This window comes from Aethalodelphis obliquidens, unplaced genomic scaffold, assembly GCF_003676395.1.
Source record: "Aethalodelphis obliquidens isolate GAN/ISIS:26980383/991018 unplaced genomic scaffold, ASM367639v1 scaffold16, whole genome shotgun sequence".
Taxonomy (NCBI): Eukaryota; Metazoa; Chordata; class Mammalia; order Artiodactyla; family Delphinidae; genus Aethalodelphis; species Aethalodelphis obliquidens.
In genome coordinates this window covers 31,729,827-31,747,227 of record NW_020837960.1, presented here as the reverse complement: position 1 = coordinate 31,747,227, position 17,401 = coordinate 31,729,827, and the positions used below count along the sequence as shown (strand labels likewise).

The 17,401-nt window shown below is 42.3% G+C and overlaps 1 protein-coding gene across 6 annotated transcripts in view; it reads left to right on the top strand.

Annotated features, from left to right (window-relative positions):
• TNFRSF19 (TNF receptor superfamily member 19) overlaps positions 1 to 17,401 on the top strand; it is a 159,207-nt gene that overhangs the window by 79,293 nt on the left and 62,513 nt on the right. For 4 of the 6 annotated variants that reach the window (XM_027116691.1, XM_027116690.1, XM_027116687.1 and 1 more), the window contains 2 exons: positions 8,057 to 8,159; positions 10,543 to 10,653. In XM_027116691.1, coding sequence (XP_026972492.1) covers positions 8,091 to 8,159; positions 10,543 to 10,653 — 180 coding nt within the window. In that variant the 5' untranslated portion in view covers positions 8,057 to 8,090. Of the gene's footprint in view, positions 1 to 8,056; positions 8,160 to 8,548; positions 8,766 to 10,542; positions 10,654 to 17,401 lie in introns of those variants that run through there. The other 2 variants (XM_027116692.1, XM_027116689.1) reach the window with 2 other exon arrangements.

Below are 17,401 nucleotides of genomic sequence, written 5' to 3'. Positions count from 1 at the left end.
TAAATCTGATGAATCAATATTTAAAGTCAAGCATTTAAAAATCTGGAAAAGGCCAGCATGCTCTGTCTGTTGACAACAGGTTGAATAAGAATACCCACCTCGAATAAATGTACACCCCAAATAAAGAGACAGCTGCTTATGGGATAGGGGAGCCAGGAACAGCTAAACAGTTCAAGGCGTTTGTCTCATGGCAGCGGATTCTTAAACGGTCAGAGCCTGTCTAAAGTGACCTTCTGGCTGAAGAAAAAGAACAGTCAAGCAGTGGAAACGCAGTTTCCTTTCATGATTTACCGGCTGAGCAGTGAATTCATTCATCGTATTTTATCTGTCTCAAATGTTTACATTTAAAAGTAAGATGTTTAAACAGTATTGGGTTATCGTCTAGTCCACACATCACAGAATAGGTACCTTTTAAATTGACATTTTAAGACCTGGGTTTTTAAAAAGAGAACAACCAACCTCAGCAATTATATAAGACAAAGGAGCTTGTCCACCTCAAGATTAGATGTTATTCAGCCAACTCTTCCCCTCCGTCTGCTCGGATGGCTCTAATCTGAGGAAATTCTAAAAGAACGGAGGCCTCTTATAATGGAGAACACTACACATGTTACAAAGAAGGACTTTGGAATCTATCCAGGCTTCTAAAATAAAAATTTCAACAGCTGTGTTGTAGACATTATTATGCACAATTCTCTAGAATAGATTGTGTCAATGTTTGGGGTCCCCTCAGACCTTGACGCTACAATTGTCCTATTTGTATCTTAGGATTGAGAAACATTTGTGAATTGGGGGAAGAGTACATTAGTTACAAGACGCTTGTTAATAGAACATTCTGAGAACACTATGACTGATTTTCCTAAAGCAAAAATGACAGCACCTACAACTCAGAGAAATGAAAAGAATTAGTCTCAAAAAACCATATCCTAGGTTAAGTTCTGTTGAAAAAAATTATAGGAGCCTGACAGTGACTGGCCTCTAATGTTTTTGAACTTTGGAGGAATTGAAGATATTGTATTTGGCAACAGAACATTTTAAAGCTTGTAGAGTTTTTAGTAGAAGATATTTCTTGACTTGAAAAGGGAAATCATTCTCATTTCCCAGCCAACAACAATATGTATATTTTTATTACCGCATACCTTCGTGAGCATCCTAGGCTACAAAAAGGGATGCCAACCCTACTGTGTAGGAAGAACAATTTTCAGGATATAGTGAAATTGGAGACAGAGATAAAGAACAGCTAGATAAAGAACAGCTAGAGGCTAGGGGTTATTGCCCCGTTTGGAAATAGCAGTACCCTAAATTTCTAATTAATTTTTTAACATAAGGTAGATAGCTAGTGGGAAGCAGCCTCATAGCACAGGGAGATCAGCTCGGTGTTTTGCGACCACCTGGAGGGGTGGGATAGGGAGGGTGGGAGGGAGACGCAAGAGGGAAGAGATATGGGGACACATGTATATGTATAACTGATGCATTTTGTTATAAGGCAGAAACTAACACACCATTGTAAAGCAATTATACTCCAATAAAGATGTTAAAAAAAAGAAAATTAATTTTTTACTCTCTTCACATATGGGACTGACATTATTCGCAGCCATTTATGATTCTGTTCCACCATTAAATGTAAAAGGCTCTATGTGTGGCGTTGGCGTCATATCAGTGCTGATTTTATAAATTGTAAGCCTGCCAGTGTACTTTAATGTTGATTTCTTTAAAAATATTTCAGCTTATTGCATATTGGAAAAATGTATGAGTTGGTTGTAGCTTCATGACCTAATGTTCATACAGTTCTGCTAGATGAAAATGTTTACATGTTGCATGCCCTGTGTGCTGGATGATATCAAATGGCTTTGAAGGGATGGGGGGAAAATAAAAGAAAATTAAGCAACTTATTGTGAAACGAATTATCCAGATTTTTTGAGGTATTTCAGATTCATATATTTTGGTCATTGATAAGATCACAAATAAAGACTATTCTCAAAAAGGTTACTGAATTGTTAAAATTAGAAAGATACATACCAGATCTTCCTCCTTGGTGATCTTTGTTGATATTATAGACCTGTATTCAGAAATGGGGTCCTCACCTGAATTGTGTGCTGCCGCCAACACTTACAGTTCAAGCTCAAGCTGTGGTCGCACACATTTTCCCCTATGTTATTTTATCCCTTACAACAGCCCTAAGAGTAAAAGTATTATCCCTAGCTAATGAATTTCTTCATTTCTTCAGCATACGTTGGGCACGTATTTTGGGTGAGTTACCGTTCCTAGAGGGAAATCGCAGTTCTTGTCATGAAGTCCTCAGACCCTAACTGATGGTAAACTCAAACGGCTTGGTTATGATGAATGAAGGAAGGTTGCCCCCTGTGACGATAGGGAGGAGTAGAGACTGGAGCACCAGACGCCTGTGTTCTTCTGTGGCTGGGACAACAGATGCTCAGCTGTAGCTCATGTTGCCTTCATGTGGGACTCATGGATGCCAGGCTTTCTAATTTTTCAGGAAAATGCTTCATTTTTAATATTGAAAACTTGCTTTTTTTTTTTGCGGTACGCGGGCCTCTCACTGTTGTGGCCTCTCCCATTGTGGAGCACAGGCTCCAGACGCGCAGGCTCAGCGGCCATGGCTCACGGGCCCAGCCGCTCCGCGGCATGTGGGATCTTCCCGGACCAGGGCACGAACCCGTGTCCCCTGCATCGGCAGGCAGACCGTCAACCACTGCACCACCAGGGAAGCCCATTGAAAACTTACTTTTAAAATTAAGTGCTGTACTGACAGAAGGAAACGATGCATCCTGGCGAGATGCAATACAAGAGCTACAAAGAGAGGGAAGGAACCAGATAATCATCCTGTGAGACAGAGAGATATCCAGGGTGCTACGGAAGCACCAAGGAGGGTTCCTGTGCCAGATGTAGGGAGACCCCGGTTTGACAGATTTAGGGAAGGCATGGTAGATGAGGCACAGTGTATGGGAGAGCCCCAGGGCAAAAGACGGGGCGGCAGTGGAGGGACCTGCAGGTTGAAGCCGCCACCGCGGTTCAGATCCAGGGGGCTGCCCCTCCGCAGCTGCTCCCAGAAACCCTGAGCTTTGCCTGGTGACGCATCAGCCCAGGTCTTCAGGATCTGGACGAGGAAGGGAAGGGGGCTGCACTTCGTTTCAGCATCTGTTGGATTTACCCGTCTAGAGGCTGGCCAATCAGGACGCCTCCCTGTTAGTTACCGTTCATTCAGATGCGCAGGCTAAGCAGGTTAACTTGGTAAGCAGCCACTTTCTCTGCCGCGTAACAGAGTGTTTGCCAGCTCTGTGCTTTGGGCTCCCACCTCTTCTTTTTTGCTTGCCTGGTTCTCCTGACACCTGCTTGCATTTGCTGTAGAGCAGATGGTGAGGCAGGAATGCCACACACCTAGATTCCCGTAAACCAGCATCCTTGGTCTTCTGATGTTTAGGCAAACTGAAAACCCTTGTGGGCCCATCGTACATAATCTCATAATGTGTGTATCTTGTGCTTGACCACCCCTCCCCCAAATAAACAGAACCCGGAATTCCATCTATAAAAGCATTTCTTTACCTTGGCCAGACCCAGAAGTTAAAAGCAATTTCAGTAAATACCTTTTTATGGCCTTGTTTTTATTTTAAATAGTATTACTTAAATGCTTGTTATTTCATTAACTTTTCCTTCTTTTTATGAATGCCAAAGCATTTCATAAGGTATTTCATTTGTTTCCAGGAAATACAAGGTCACGCTTATAACACTGCGAGGGCTAAATTTTTTATTTCTAAACAGTCTGTGGCCAGGTGGCATGAAAAGTCTCCGCAGCCCTGCTTAGCTGGGAGTCCCTGCAAAACACACCTGTGCGGCGTCCTCCCCCAGCTGGCATCACCTCCTTTCAGGCACCTAATAACCGCTTCATCAGAGCTGGTGTTCGTTCAACATGTTACGTGGTTACATAGCTTTGTTCGTGTTGACCAGTTGGATGTAGTCCTCCTGTGCTAAGTGGAAGGGACTGGGATGCTCAGCGTGGAGGGTACAGCCCTTAGTCAAGCTGGCAGAGCGCCAGGGCCCTGCCTCGGGGTCACCAAGCGTGAATTTGCTTTGGTTTCCACTGTTTCTAGTACATGTGTCCTTCGGCCCTCCGCGTTCTCCCCATCGTGTGGGGATAAAGATCTGCTTTAGAGGGTAGGTAGTAAGGAAAGAAGCTGTACTTCTTCTGAAGCACTGACACAGTACTTGATACCACGAATGCTAAGTTCACACTGACCCTGTTCTCAGTCTTCAAACGCTTTCTGCAGCCTCAGTCCAGAGGCCTGAAACGCTACCTGCCCCTCGATTGTGACTGTCTGCATCATGTCCCACATTTGTCCAGAAGGTTGCAGCCTTCAGGGACTGTCACACGCACTGGACCATTTTCTCCTCAAGGATAATATCACTAACAGTGGCGGCCACCATTGCTAATGAGTATTGAGCACTTATTCTGGGCCAGGAACAGTCACGTCTTCCAGCTGTTAAGCTCACTTATTCCTCACAGCCGTCCGGGAGGCGGTACTGTCACGACGCCCAATTCAGAGAGAAGGAAACAGACTTGGGTCAGGTCCACAGCTAGTAGGTGATGCTCCTGAGAACAGCAGGAACCACGGCAACATCAGCTTTCACCGTGGGTAAAGCCAGGAGCTTTTAGTCTGTCCCAGGCCCTGGGCTACGCATCTTACCTGCATTATTTCAGCAGACCCTCAGCTCACCCCATGAAAAGGGGTCTGTTTTTGTCTCTGTAGATGTGTGGTCTCAGAGTGACTTTGCTAAGAAATGGGACTGAAAACCCAGGTGTTCCGGTTGCCGTTTTCCTGTGACCATTCTCAATAACGCCCAGGCTGTTTTCAGTTATGGTGGGTTTACCTGCAGAAGACTATTTGAACTTGGCCTTTATATCACCCTGACGGCTCTCAGGATCACCCACCCAAGTCTAAATTACATCCCAGCCTCTTGGTGTAAAAAGCCAGGTTAAACAAGAAGCCACAGAAAACAGAAGTGGCGTATTTCAGTGGCACAGTTCAGTCCCCAGCTCCCAGTGTAAGAAATCTTCTGTGAAGAGCTGCTTGCGTACTTTAAGCCAATTAGGATTTTTAAAAATATGTCACTATATCATTTAATCCTGTGTCCTAATCTAAGGCACTGAATGCCTTGAGAAGGCAATAAGATTTTATATAAATCTGAAACAGAATGTTTATTTTATCCTGTTCACCACAGAAGAATTAGATCTGTTACGTGCAAACAAATGTCAGGTGTTTCCCACAATGTATTTTTCATTGTTTTGTGCTTCTTCATTCACTTAGTTAATTCCGGAAGCGTTCACTGAGCACCTTTGTGCTCGACACTGGGAACACAGAGAGTTCTAGGTGTGATCCTAAAATTGAATGCTTTAAAGGAACATTCAGTCTGGGAGTGAAACTGACCTGCAATGTGATGGGTCTTGTCCATGGATGCGGAAAAGGCTGTGGAACCCCAGGGAGCACCTCTCTTCACTCTGCTTGGCTGTGGACCGCATTCAGCAGGGTGATAGTTGAGCTGGTTCCCAGAGGGACTCAAAAAGCGAAAGGCTGTCCAGACCAAGAGGACAGGATCACGGGTGTCTAGAAGAACTGTGGGTATCGGGGTACGGCTGAGCTGGGTGGGCAGTGAGAGCAGTGACCCGTGATGGGACCGGCAGGCCGGCGGGTGAGATTGTACAGGGCATAGGTGCCGGGCCGAGGAGTTCAGAAGATAAACTGCAGGGACAAACCCACCTGTACCCCTGGAAATTTAGGTGTAGCAATGCTCCTTTTGTATTTCCCATTCAAACTACTCAATTTAGCATGTGTGTTGGGAAGATAAGACAAATCACATTGTATCTAGTTCCATTAATTTTTTTCTACCCTATCATCTGAAAAAGACCCAAAATCTTTGTGATGCAAAAATCGTAGTACACTTTGTTCAAATTTTCTCCTTTTTTCTGGTAGTGTATATGTGGTTTTTATCTCATCATCTTTTTTAGTTTATAAACTTTCAAAAAGGATCATGTTACTTACCTTTTTTGCCCCAAGAGCACTATTCATATGTTTTTTCCATGAAATATTTACACTACAAAGATTTTTTTAGGGTAAAGAGGGTAAAAAATTCACCCGGATCACCACAGTATAAACCTAAACCATGATAATACGTTGGCACATGTATTTTTGTACACAAAATGGGTGTATCTTACAAAGTCAGAAGCATAGCGCCATGACTTCTAGATTGACGTGCCTTTCCAAGAAGAGGCTGCAGTGTTTGTGTGCCTTACACAGTAACCTGCACCATATCCCAGGAGAGTTTTCTGTGTAAACTGGATGCTCGATTATCGACCGATTATGGACAGACTCTATCGATCTCTTTATTTCTCATGTTTTATGTAAATGCTTTGGTATTTATACCCTCTTTTCCATATTAGTTTACTTCCATGTAGATTTTATGTTTTTTACTTTAAAAAAATTAACACATTAAAAAAAATTGAAGACCCCGCTGGGAAAGAGATAGCCTAAAGCATACCTTTCAGGGAATGTGATTTTATCTTCTGACCCCAATTCTTTGTCTACACAGCAGCAGGTTGCATGGTTGGGTAATTGCTGGATGATTTTGAGATATGCAAGGGGAAAAAAAGCTATGACCAAGAAGCTGGAAAAGCAAAAAAAAAAAAAAAAAAAGCCGTTTGAATTCACTCAAAATGGGTCTTTCATTCAGCCAAGCTTACAAATGATTTTTCATTGCCCTGGTGCTTGGAGCTGCTGGGGCAGCTGGGATGACCACCTGGGTTGGTCTCCAGGCGGGGGAGGGGTACGCCCCTGGCTGGCTGCTTGGTCCATGGTTAGGACAGCAGCCTGCTCAGCCCGCTTCCTTTCTTGTTATTGTTGCTGTTTTTCTTGAGCTCTTTGGTTCTGGTTCTCTGCTCTGGTTTCTTTCCAGTTAGTCAGGTTATCTGCTCTGGGTTTCTGTTAAAGAGAAACGGAACCATTTTTTCTCTGTCTGATCAATGGAGCAACCAGGTGAGTCTTCACCTTTTAAACATTTTCAAATAAATCTCTTCTCTTGACATTGTGTGAATCTGTAAAACAAAACAAAACAGATTCATTTCTGCATTTTCGATCATTCCTGGTAAGGACAAAGAGGCTTAGTTTATCTTTTCTTGAAATGTCAGGATACTGCCTCCAGTTCATCACTTGTAAATGATTTTTAGATGGTTTTAAACAAATGCTCATTTTTCTGCTCGTAGATGATTTGCACTGCACTGGTTTGGGGAAGAGCTCACACATGCCAGATGTTAGCTATTTCTGCTTCTTAGTGGAGCTGAAGGGCCCAATACCCAAGCACACAGTTTTTATTAAACGGAGCAGGTTGTTTTCAGGTGTATGTGACACGGGGACATTGGAGCCACCCACCTGGGTTTGCATCCAGCTCTGCCTCTCACTGGCGATGTGACCTTGGGCAAGTGACTCAGGCCTCTCTGAGCCTCAGTCTCCCCATCTCTAAAACGGGGATAATGACAGTATCCACCTTCTAGAGTAGTTGTGAAGATGAAATGAGTTCTGCTAAAAATAGTAGCTGCCATGGCGTACTTAGCATGTGTTAATTGTTATTTTATCATTGTTATCATCCTGTATGACTAAACCCGTATAAATGGAAGGTTTCTATAAGTCACAGTTTGAATGTGATTCTCTGCTGGGTGAAGTCGACTGGACACTGTAGAGACTTGGATAGAAAGAAAATAAAGGCATGTGTAGCCTGGGAACTCAGAGCCAGCAGGAATTTTGTATATACTCTGTAGGTAGACAAAGCTTCAATTCTCATAACCTAAATCTGTAAAGAATTACATCGCACCTGTCTATGGTATCCTTTTAAAAGGTGATTCCTTTTAAAACATAAATAGTGTTATGTCTTACTAACATACTAAATAATATTATGGTTTACTAGTGTATATAGTAAATGGTAACATTGTATAGTAAATACAGAAAGCAGTCACTCATGTTATTAATGTTAACTGTATCTTCTTATCTTTTAGAGCTCTTCAACCAGAAATACATTTAACGAGAGCAATGGCTTTCAAAGTGCTACTAGAACAACAGAAAGCATTTTGCACGGTTGTAGTTTTACTAGCCTGTTTGGTAAGTCAGCTCTTTACTTTCATAATGTGGGGAAAGAATTCATAGAACTAGTACCCAATCTATTTTCTATTTCTAACCCCGTATCTTAAAATTTTCTTTCAAATTCATTTTATCATTGTTGCATATAATTAATAAGTCAGAGGTTGCTGTTGGGTCTTGACTTGTGTAACAGTGGTCACAATTATTTATTTAAATCTAGATGAAATCATAAAACCACAGCATCGCTCGTTGCTGCGTGATAATGTTGCTCCATCGAGTTTGTAGGCAGATGCTGCTCCCAGCACAGCCTAACAAGACCTTAGATTCTAGTTTGGAGCCCACGACTTCACAGGTTGTGAAAAATTAGGAATCATTTCTTAAATGCTATTGTTTTACATAGTTTCAAAAAGCATCAAAGACAGATGGAGAATTGTAATGTTTGAAAGCTTTAACACAAAACATCTATGTAGGTGTTCAAAGGAATTACTGAAACATTTAATCTGGAGATGCAGTCATGATCTACAAATATAAAAAGAATTATTTACACTGAAGACAGTTCCTGAAGTCTTCTTGGAAGACAAAGGAAGAGGAAATGGGGTCCGATTGGAGTCTGACATGCAGATAGATGTAAGGAAAACATCCCTTCCTTGAGCTGAGGTTGTTAAACATTGGAAGAAATGGTCCACAAGAGAAGCTGAGGCATTTCTTTCTCAAAGCGATGCAGTGTCTTTGTGGTGGAGGGGAATCTCCTCTCTCCTTTAAATAAAACCAAACTCCTCTAAGATTGGTTGTTAATGAGGATTAAGAAAGGTGGGAGGTGATTACTAGACCTTTAGCCCCAAATCATGGTTTGGTCTTGAACCCCACCTTGGATTCTCCCTCCTGCCTGCTCTAGAGGTTAAGGCTGTGATTTTATTTAAGGAGGTTGGCTGACTTCATTATAGATATTTGCTCCAAGGTGGAGACAGTTTGTACTGAATAACCTCCCATTGTTATAACCGTCAAAAACCATTTCTGTGCACTTGTGCCGTGGACATGACACACACCAGCCTCTGTTCCCCCAGTGCTTCCTGAGGTTCTCAGTTTTCCTTTAGGGAAACAAAATTGTGTCAATAGTCAGGAATGTTACTGAGGGAGTCCCTGCTTGATGTAAGAGTTTGAACTGAATGTTGTCACCAGTCTGAGATTCTGTTAATATCAACATTTTTAATGAAATACTGTCTGTTAAGAAGCAGATACACACACTTTTGTAGGATGGTGTGTATGTGATGAACTTACATTTTTAGGTAAAATAAGAAATAAAGACTATATCTTGAAAATGACTTACAACCTTTGTTTTTGCAAAGCAGATAATCTTTGCATTTAAGTCCTATGCTGTGAACCAAAGTTTATTGTTAGGACATAGAGAACAGACTTGTGGTTGCCAAGGGGGAGGGAATGGGGGAGGGATGGATTAGGAGTTTGGGGTCAGCAGATGCAAACTATTACATATAGGATGGATAAACAACAAGGTCCTACTATATAGCACAGGGAACTATATTCAATATCTGGAGATAAACCATAATGGAAAAGAATATGAAAAAGAATGTATATATATGTATAACTGAATCAATTTGCTGGGCAGCAGAAATTAACATAACATTGTAAATCAACTATACTTTAATTTTTAAAAAAAGTATATTGTTAGGTCCAATTTAAGTGGCAAAATGGCAGTCAGTAGGAAAGTAAGTTCATGTTTACATGACACTTTTACTCTGAAGCATTCAGAGAATTGGGCCATTGTTATTTTCATCATTATCAGGAATTTTACTGATGTCACGATTGTCAGAATTTTTTGAATGATGAACTCTAAGTAAATGGAATTCAGCTGAAAAACTTCTGCATCAAAGCTGGGTATCAGATATGTCTAAAGGATAATAGCAGAGCTCTTGGGACTAGTATTTGTATTCCATTTACTTATTTATTCAACTCATTATGGGTGACTATGTTTTCTTAAAGAGCAAAAATATAGTTCTTGAATTCAGACTTTTTCAGGTTGCAAAAGGACCTCGGTCTCTGCATAACTGTTCTTTTGTACATCTTCTTACTTAGAAAAGAGGGCAGTTTCTACCTGTTTTTACCTTGGGTACTCAGAAAAGTGTCAGAAGAAGATAGCAGTTAAATCCAGAAAAAGAGAACTCTCATTCAGGGAATACAGAGAGGAATCAGGCTTGTTGACTTAATTGTTCCACTGACTTTTCCAGAAAGTGGTTATTCTTCCTAAAGTGAAAACTGAGTTGGCCTCACTCTGAATTAATGTTTACATTCAGTGATTATGCGAATAACACTGAAGATACTAGTCCTTTTTTGTGAGAAATAGAATTAACTTCCCTTAAGATAACATGTTGTGAAACATTTATTTCAGGCATGTAGAGTGATCTGTGAAACAGGAGACTGTGGACAACAGGAATTCAGGAATCAGTCAGGAAATTGTGTTCTCTGCAAGCAGTGTGGGCCAGGCATGGAGTTGTCCAAGGTAACTGTCGGGTGTGTGGGAAAGTCGTAGATCTCTGTCTTTAAAATGCGTTCTTTTCAGCTAAATTCTTTCAGTTAATGACTAGTGAAGATTTCTTGGTTTGTCACGTCCCTTTAGCCAAATATTGCACAATTCCCTTTTCAATACATTCGATTCATGTGTCTTACTGAGATAAAAGAAATATATTCTAATAACCGTAATTCAATAAATGTCATTGTTGTGTATAATTTAGTGTTTATTGTATTTTATTGAAAGAATAGAATCATTAAACAACAAGGTCCTACTGTATAGTACAGGGAATTATTCAGTGACCTGTGATAAACTGTAATGAAAAAGTATACGAATAATGGCATCACTTTGCTGTACAGCAGAAATTAGCACAACATTGTAAGTCAACTATACTTCAATAAAATAAATTTTAAAAAAGAATAGAATCATTAAGGTTTATTTGCTCTAATTAAAAAGAATCAGCATTCTACTAAAGATTTATAAATAAAGCATTGATAACAGAAAATGGTAATAATACTATTTACTGGGCCTTCTTTTTCTTAAAATTAAGGTTACAATTACTAGTCAAGAAAAACAGAGCCCCAGCAGTGTCTTAAGTAACCAGGCTCCAAGGTCACAGTTCTTTTCCAAGCCGGGGTTTGGAACATTCCTTTGACAGTGCCAGTATGATTATTAATTTTCCCACTTTGAGTAGATGCTACTCCCGGGAGCATCTTCAATGTATTCATCTTCACCACTGCTTGTGAAGCAGCTGTGTTCCAACTGGGTGGATTCAGAGTTCTGGGTGTTCCTGGGCACTTTGCTGTGAGCGTGTTCAGAGCCGCACATGCATTTGCTTTATTTTCTGACCTTTTGAAGACGTTACCAGTTGTGGACAATTGATGTATCGTTTTGTTCTAAAGAATGCACCAAGGTCTTCCTGTTAGAAAAGGAACAAAAGATGTGTCTTTTTATTTTAAGTGACTTTTCAAAGAGAAGTCCTTTCCCCTACAGTCTGCTGTTCTCTGAATTTGAGTCTTGTCATTCATAGATTTTTGATCGATGGTCTGCAAACAGCAGGAAACAAAGAATTATGCATTCCACAAGCGATTCCTGGTGGATGGCCTCTCTGGGTGTTGTGCTTAATATGTCGGCTTTCAGCTTCTTGTGCCGTCCGCTTGGAAGGAACTGGCTGAATTTTGAACTCTGCGGCGTCTAGTTGCTGAAGCCCCCTGGCCGATGTTTTTTAAATCCCTGTGGATTGTAGTAACATGAGTTTTCAGACATAGGTTTTGCTCTGTTGGATGTAAAAAGGTCCTTTATAACAGGAGGGCTGCATATCTAGGATCTGTCAACAAAGTAGTTAAGAATGCGATTGTGCCCGCGAGGAAAACAGGGATGTTTCTACCCCTCAGAGTTCTTTTGTCAAATCTCTGTGAAAATATGAACGAATCACAGATTCGAAGAGATGAGTGAATCACTTCTAAGGAATTGCTCCCTAACCTTCATCCTTTATCTAGAGAATGAAGATGGAGGTTCTGTCAGCTCGCAGTATTTTTTTTTTAAATCCATCCTCTGAGATTATCTGATAACAGTTTCTGTATTTCATAACTTCCCACAGATATCCATAAGAAGTATTTTTCATTAGGTAGTAATTTTCCCCGAGTATTGCAGTAGCTGTCCAACTTTATTGGGGCAACCAAAAGGAAACAATCTGAATACCCTGCCTGTGTGTACTTATTTTAGTTATTAATATTTATGATCATTTTCCTCATCAAAAAAAGACCAGGACAAAACATTGAGTGAGAAAGAGTAAAAGTAAAGGTAACGACGCCACTGAAATATTAGATTCTCAGGACCCACTCAGAAGCACAAACTTACAAATGTAGAGCGTGTTCCTGCCTGTCCTGAGGTGTCCACCCTGCAGGCAGGCAACCCCTCAGCTTTCACCCTCACTGTCTAAACAGACCGCCCAGCTCCTTGTAACAGACACTTAGCGAATCTTTGCTCAAGGAGTGGACGAGTCTGTCAGCCTCGGATAGGTTTTGGAAAAAAAGGTGACAGTTAAATCTAGTAATATAAAAGTTAATGAATGTGTGATTGTGTGTTGCAAATAATGTTTTGCCAAGTCTTTTAGCTTGGTTTTAGCTCTTAGTAAATAAAATTAGCAAGTGAGCCTCGCTCAGGGTCTAAAATGTAAAACATAAGAAAGGCAAAGGAGTCAAATACACCTATGGAAGTAAAAATACATTTTTATTTTCTAGTTAATTAATCAAGGCAAAGGATGTGAGTTTTTTATAAACAATTACTTTGGAGCTGGAAGTTTCTAAACTGTCCACTCATGAATTTGCAGTTTCTTCCTTCCAGGCTGCCTTTATTAAATTTTTAGCAAGAACATACATCTTTCAAAGGAAAGAAGAGTAAGTTCTGAGTATATTAAAATCAGATAAATCACTTAAATCAACAAGTATGTTCAACTGGTTAATTGTCACTTCCAAGCTTTGCAAATCAAGGCAAAATTTCTTCTTTTCACTGAGACTGAGTTTTTGTTAAATTGTTAGATAACTACATTTATAAATAGTCTATTTGCTTGTTGCTTGGAATACTAACTATATCATTGGGGGGGTTACCTGTTAATTTGTAATGAAGCAGATGAGTACAGGAGTCTTTACTTTTTTAACTGAGGTGTACCATTTCGGCTACCAGTGGTGTTTGAAATTTTGAAAGCACAGTAAATAGCAAACGTTTTATAATTAGTTATGAAAAAGTAGGGAAGCTGGATCAAATTATTGATATCCACAACTAAAGTTTTCTTTACATTAAGAATTTTTAAAAGAGCATTTTCACCAAGCATAGAGTTTTTAATCATCTTTATTCTAACATTATTATGTAACTTATTCTGCTGTACTAAGCGTAACTGAAAACTTCTGTCCATTCTTCTACTATCATGTCTATCCAAAATAAATTCCGGGTCGTGAGGTTCTTCGAATTACAAATGTATATCTATACCTTAAAACTCAAGCTCGCAAATACTTCGGGTAAGCAGGTGTGGTTGAAATTTCCATCTGTGGTTTTATTGCTCCTAATTATTATTTTCTTTGGAAGGCATTCAGTCCTGCCTTTTCACGAGGTGTGGCTCACTCTCCCACGGTTAGGTCTCTGCATTGGGACATGCAGTTGGGCTTGTTGGAAGGTGCCGGAAGAGCTTTCCAGGGGCAGCATGTGCTCTGCTCACCTGTGGTGTGTGGTCAGCGCTCCCCGACCGCTTTTTACTTCCTTTCAGTTGTGAGAGCGTAAGGAGTCTACGCAGCAGCTCCGGGTTCAATAAGACCCCTGATGCTTGTTGAGGGCAGTACCCTTCTCATCTTTGGCCACTTTTTAAACGAGTACTTATTTTCACCTTTCACCCTGGGTACGTTGCGTGTGTTCATCGGCAGGGTGTGTCTTAACCTAAAAAATATGGACTCTCTCTCAAAATGTCTTTAATTGTGAGTCCGTGATATATACCATGCAATGAAAATAGCTAACATTGGCCAACATGTATTATAGTGAGCCAGGTTCTATGTGATCTTTGTACGACATAAGGAATTCTTACAGCATACGTCTTAAGTGGGGAGTATATATAACTACTCCTGTTTACAGATGCGACACAGAGGTTAGTCGGTGTGTCCACCATCACTGTAAGTAGGTGACAGTGTCGGGGGGAGGGGGGCTCTTGGGGTCACCGTCTGCCTCCCGCCTTGATAATGCCCGAGGACAGTGCACCTGGAAGGACTTTCTGTGCTGATGCACATGGTCTCTACCTGTGCTGTTCAACACGGGTGCTACGAGCCACTGTGGTTATCGAACACGTGAACTGTGGCTGGTGTCACCGAGGAACTGGGTTGCTTATTTTATTTCATTTTAAGTAATGAAATTTAAGTTTCCCCATGTGAGGTTATGGTTGTCATATTGGACAGTGTTGTTCTAGAATGATCGACTTCCCTCCAGAAGCAGTGGCTTAGGACCAACTTTGAAAACACAGACAAATATCCCAGCGTGTGCGATGCAGGAGCTGCTCCCAGCAGCCTTCTCCCCGCCCTCCTCCTCCAGGCAGTGCGCTTGTCCAGGTCCCCACCTGTCCCTCCCACTCCGCTGGCTCCGCCCACCAGCGCTGCCCTGGGGCCACGCAGAGCGGTAGCATCTCAGCAGCCCTTTCGGTTCCCAGGTCCCTCCCACAGGGCCCCAAGCACCATCTCTGTCATTTCGGCTCTTTTTTAGTAACTCAGCTTAGGAAGTCGTTTTCCGGAATCTTTGGGAAAATATGTGACGGGTCACCGAGCCATTTAGAATCTGTGTGGAGGACTTTATCTCCTTGAGCCCTATTTACTCTCTCCCCCACTGCAGGGTTTAATTTTTAGTCTTTGAAAGTTTATGATAAAGATAATGAATAATGTCTTTTTCCTATTTCCGAGGCCAAAAATACCGAGTGTGATTTCCATGGCTCTGTAAGCAAGCTACGCTGGGCGTTTTGACCACGACCGTGTGCGGGAGCGTTCGGTGGCGTCCTGGGGGCTCGTGAGAGTGAGCGGGAGATGATTTTTGTTTTCCCGAAGTGACCACATTAGACTTGAATTCTCACCGTCTAGAGTTTGCCCGCCCACGGCCCCTCCTCCGCACCGAGCATTAATGCCAACAGTGTGCTTTTAACACGATCGCCTCCCGGCAGTAAATCAGGAAACTAGTTTTTGCATGAGCCTCTGGAAACAGACTTCAAGACTCTGGAACGGTTTTCAAAGTAAGCTTTGCTAAGCAATTATTGGGATGACTTTAGTTAATGTGAAAAAAGTTAATTCTTGTAAACAACAGCACCCTTCCCTCCCCGCGGGTGCACGCGCGGCTTCCTATTTCTAAAGACATCTCCTCTTTGGAAAACTGTTTCCATCCTTAGGAGGAAAATCACACAAAAATTAATGTAATTTTCAAGCATAAAAAAGATTCATTTCTGCCATTTAATTACAGTGTCGCTCACTGTATTTGTGTCTAATTATACCTAATCAAGCCCAGTGGTGTTTGGCAGGTATTAACAAGCTCTAGCTTGTAATTTTTCGTTAGAAAACTCAACTGTGGGTTTTCACAAACCAAAGGTTGGGGGGCTATGTCTTTGGTGTTGTTTTCTTAAAGGAAATTAGAAAGCTGATTGCTGCACACCAGCCGCACCTGAATCTAGTTTGTCGTTTCCATTTGTGTGCCCTAGATTTTCTTTATAAATAACTTCTTCTCCATCCAGTTTGAGCTTTCAAAATTCAAAGAACCCAAGTTAATACTTATTGGCTGTACAAATAAATAGTGCTTTTGACCGGAGGCCCCGGGATGTGTTTCCTGGATAATTCATGGTCTGTGAGGATCTCCCCTGTGGGGAGGCGGGCCTGCTCCCCCAGCGTGTAGGTGGGATCCAGTGGTGTTTTTTGTTCAGTTCTGGATTTGCAGAGGGAGAGAAGAAGGAAGGGGATATGAGCACTGTTTACTTTCGGTCATTTTGCTACTGGAAAGCCACCAAATGTGGCTTAAAAATATTGGGCAGAGTGACAGAGCCACGGCTGCCCCCAGCTCGGCTGGAAGAAGCCCAGCTGGGCCCAGCCCTCTCTTGCTTTGGAGCCAAGATCAGGAAGCTGCTCACACCTCCGCCCGCCCAGGGGGAAGGCTTGGCCTTACCAGCTAGGAGATGTTGCTGTGGCCCTTACAGGCTTTTGCTCCCTGGGATAAAATAATAGTAGTTGTACTAATACTGATACTGCTACTAATAATAAACTTGAGCAAATACTGCTTCACACAATATTTGTTCGTCCGTCTGTTTACCCAGCATTAGCCCTTCATCACGCACTGGCGTAGCTGCGGTGAAAGAAGAGATACTCAGTGGCACCTGCTGAAGTGGGCAGGGCAGGCGTCGTTCAGAACCTTTGCAGTAGGCATGGGGATTCTACAGCGGGAGGGAAGGGGCTGATCTCCGAATACAGCCTGGATGAGTGGGAATTCGTAGCCGAGGAGGAGGGGTCGAGTCCGTGGTGGGAATTGCTACCAGGAGACACGAGAGGCGGAGAATTTCTGACTGAAGCCGACCCGACGGGTTCTCGCTGAACACAGGGTGGGACGGCCGGATGTCACCCGGGGGGTGGGAGGCTGAGGACCCTGAAGGGGAGGGCCCTGGTTAAACTGACCCCGCGGGGTTCTTGCTGGAACTAGATTTCACGAGGCCATGCGCAGATGGGCCGGGAGAAGGTTCAGGAGGCCGACTCAAGCGTGGTCACGCAGAGAACCTTTGACGGCTTCAGGGATGTGGGCTTTGGGGAAGGCGGGGTAGGGGGCGATGTCAGATGCCAAGGGTTAGTCCCTTAGTTTATGATTTGGGGAAGTAAGTAGGAACCCTATGGCCGTGCATTCTTTTCTATCCATGTGTGTATTTTCCCACCTCAAAGTTTGTTAATAAAGAGGCCTTCCCGGTGATTCAGGGCAGTCCTAGGTATTTCCTTCTAGCTTTCAGGCACCAGGTCATAATTTCAAAAATAAAGAACTGCCGTATTGTTCTGAAGCCTCAACGCATTTCTAGCGTTGATGTTAATGGCAGACCGTCCTCCATAAAAATAAAACACGTAGCTAATCCTGGAGCCCAGGCCAGTGACTGACTCACTCTTCCCTTCCCCTTCTCCTCCCTCTCCCTTAGCCTCCCACACCAAACACACACACACACACACACACACACACACACACACACACACACACA